Source organism: Emiliania huxleyi, assembly GCF_000372725.1.
Source record: "Emiliania huxleyi CCMP1516 chromosome Unknown EMIHUscaffold_12, whole genome shotgun sequence".
In the NCBI taxonomy this organism is placed as follows: domain Eukaryota; phylum Haptophyta; order Isochrysidales; family Noelaerhabdaceae; genus Emiliania; species Emiliania huxleyi.
In genome coordinates this window covers 337,072-339,969 of record NW_005201392.1, presented here as the reverse complement: position 1 = coordinate 339,969, position 2,898 = coordinate 337,072, and the positions used below count along the sequence as shown (strand labels likewise).

General features: G+C 64.6%; 1 protein-coding gene across 1 annotated transcript; it reads left to right on the top strand.

Annotated features, from left to right (window-relative positions):
• Positions 1–115: 115 nt before the first annotated feature.
• On the top strand, positions 116–859 carry EMIHUDRAFT_448966 (hypothetical protein; the record flags this gene model as incomplete). The annotated part of the gene is made up of 2 exons (XM_005790419.1): positions 116–279; positions 351–859. Coding segments are annotated over 2 exons (441 nt in total), but the record flags the coding sequence as incomplete, so codon positions are not given.
• Positions 860–2,898: the final 2,039 nt, after the last annotated feature.

Genomic DNA, 2,898 nt, shown 5'->3' with positions numbered 1-2,898 from the left:
TCGCCAGCCTGCTCCCCGTCACTACCTGCGGCTCGTTCCCTCGATACGCCTGTACCACACCTCACACAAGCCTCACTCGCCTGAGCAAGCCCTCCCTATCCCTCACCCGCTCTCAGGCGAAGAGCGCGGCTACTGGACCTGCCCTGGACCGGACACTGACATTGCCTGTCCGGCCTTCGAGGTCGGGATAAGCTGCGCTGACTTTGACCAGGTGTGCGCGAATTGGTGCGGCCGTTGCCTCGACCACGACATCACCCACCACACGCTCTGCCAGCTCGGGAGCGCTCAATCTCCGCCTGGGCAGCGGGCGCGGGATTTGTGAAGGTGATTCGCCATGACGCACCTATTAGGCACGACCCGGCCTTGGGGCGGGGCCCGACTCTCGGCGCTGGCAGCGAGTACCCACAGAACACCGTCGTCCGCCATTGCTCCTGCGAAGGCCCGGAGCAACTCCCAGCGTCTGTCACTTGCCCGTACCAGATCGCTTGCCCCGAGGGTTGCCGCTTTGCGCCGGGCCGCGAGCTCGTCGATTCGTCGGAGGTCTACGTGGCTCACGACAAGCATCACGACCGCAGCCTCCTCTTCGCGTCCACAAGTGGCTGTCCGGTGGGTTGCGCCGCGGAATGAATGAGGGCGCACGCCGATGCAAGGTTGGGCTTCCAAGAAGTCTTGGTCAGACGTGCTCGTTAGGTCTGTTCCAGCCAGATGTCCCCTGTTTTCTCTCTCCGAGGCCAGTGAGGTGATCCATCAAGTGGCTGTCGATCTAGTAGGATCTGCGAGTTCCTCGCCTAGTCGCGCGAGAGGGAGAGAGTCTGTGGGGCAGTCGTTAATTTTTCTTTAGTTAGTAGTTAGTGAGTCGATGTGGGGAGTGGGGCCGAGCCATACAGCACGCCGCACGTAACGGGCGTGTAAGCCGAATCGCCGTAACCGCCGTATCGCGTGTGTACCATATCACTCATCATGGCTCTCTACTCTCAGGAAGGGGGCGTTAACAGAACACACATACTCTACACTCACACACGACACAGGAACTCACAGGTCACAGCGCGCGCCAACCGCCATGGCATCCACATGGCGAGACCCTCGCTGACCCCCTCGACAAATTAATGCCGCCGCTCGCGAGTCAGTACACAGTAGACTAGTCAGTAGAAGGCGCACGTGCGGTTTCGTGCCCAGACGCCAGACCCTCACCCTGATAATCCGTAATCCCTGTGCCCCCCCCCCGTGCCCCGTCTCCGCTCTCCGGTCTTCGAGGAGGTGTGGGTGCGCGCTGAGAGCGGTGTCGCGGTGACCGTGCGGTCCGTGGCGCAATGTGTCTGTGAAAACATAACGCACACAGATAAAGCGATGGCTCGGATAAGTACAGTACCCTAACGCCGGTGGGAGAATGCGGGAAGTAGACAGAGCACTGTGAGAAGACATGCGGAACACGGGGTCAGAACAAGTTCGAGTGAGTGTGCAGCGAGCGAGAGGCTCTCATCGTGTGCCCCACCTCTCCATGTTCCATGTGACAAGGCATGTTCGGGGCAATCGGTTCCGTGCCGGCATCTGCCGAGCTCAGATCCCAATCTCGCGCGCCAGGCTTGCGTGTCAGAAGTAGGCGCCGGACGAAAAGAGGGAGTGCATCTGGAAGTCGAACGAGTGCGAGCGGGCGCCCCTCGGGTCGGTCGCGCCGCAGCCCAACAGTCCTGCCTCGGTGCCTTCGAGCGCGTCGAGTGCGTCGATCTGCGCCTACGAACGTGCCAAACCGACGCCGTGGAGAGTGGGCTCGAGGCGGCTTCGCGCGCATCGAGGCGTCGCGCCAGCAGCCCCTCGTACGTCACAGAGTCGACGCTCGTCGGCATCGGCGCCGGCTGGCTGGTGCCGATGTCCGGGGCGGCGGGCGAAGTCAGCCGGATCGGCGTCGCTGGCGGCAACAGGGCGACGTACGTCGCGGACTCGGGCGCCAGGAGGCCTGAAGGAGAGGAGAGGGGGGAGAGGGGAGAGGGGGGTTGGTTGCGCTGGGGAGGGCGGGGGTGGGGTGGGGTGGGGGGGGGCGGGGCGCGCCTCTCCGCACCAGCGTGGTCAGAATGGTTCGCATCTGCACCGAGTGCGTCAGCTTGGCCTGCGTGGGGTGTGGGGTTGTCCAGGTCGCCAGGTGGGTGTGGATCAAGGGGGCGAGTTTGGGTGTTTTGGGGGTAGTAGTGGGGTAGGGAGTAGAGGTAGTCGTCTCAGTAGTGTCCTGTCAGAGCGTCCCGTGTCGGTCAGGCAACGTCTGTCGGATGGTAGGAGAGAGTGCGTCGTGTGTCGCAGGGATCAGTCCTGTCTGAGTGGGGGGGGGGGGGGGAAAGGGAAAGGAAAATCATTGAGCCTTGGCACCAGCCAGGCAGTGGGTTTGGCCTTGGCATCAGCCGGGCATGTTGTTGATTTGGCCTTGGCATCAGCCCTGGGAGGGGGGCACGCGGGACATGCACACAAACGCCAGAGGGGCGCAGCACCGACCTAACCCGTCGGAAGTGGGGGGAAGGGAGTCCCCCGGGTCCTGCGTGAGCGCGAGAGTAACCCCAGGAGGGCCAAGATGAGCGGTGCGCGCGGGGGTCGGCGTGGAGGGCGAGGAACGCGCCGCGAGGGGCGCCGCCTCACCGGCCCTCGCCAACGCCTCAAAAGTGGCGCAGAGTGAGGCGGCGCCCCGAGGCCGAGCGAGCACGTGAGCCCCGTGGCACGGCGCCGTGGCTCCAACCGGGCCCTTCCTTTTTTGAGCAAGCGTGCCGCCGCGCGAGCGACGCTCCGAGATCCCCCGAAACAACCCGGCCCGGCGGTGGGTGGGGGTGGGGGGGGGGGCCGCGGGGGGGGGCCCTTAAATGAAACCCCCAAATAACGCCAAACCCCCCCGGGAACCCGGGGGGGGGCCCCCCAAAT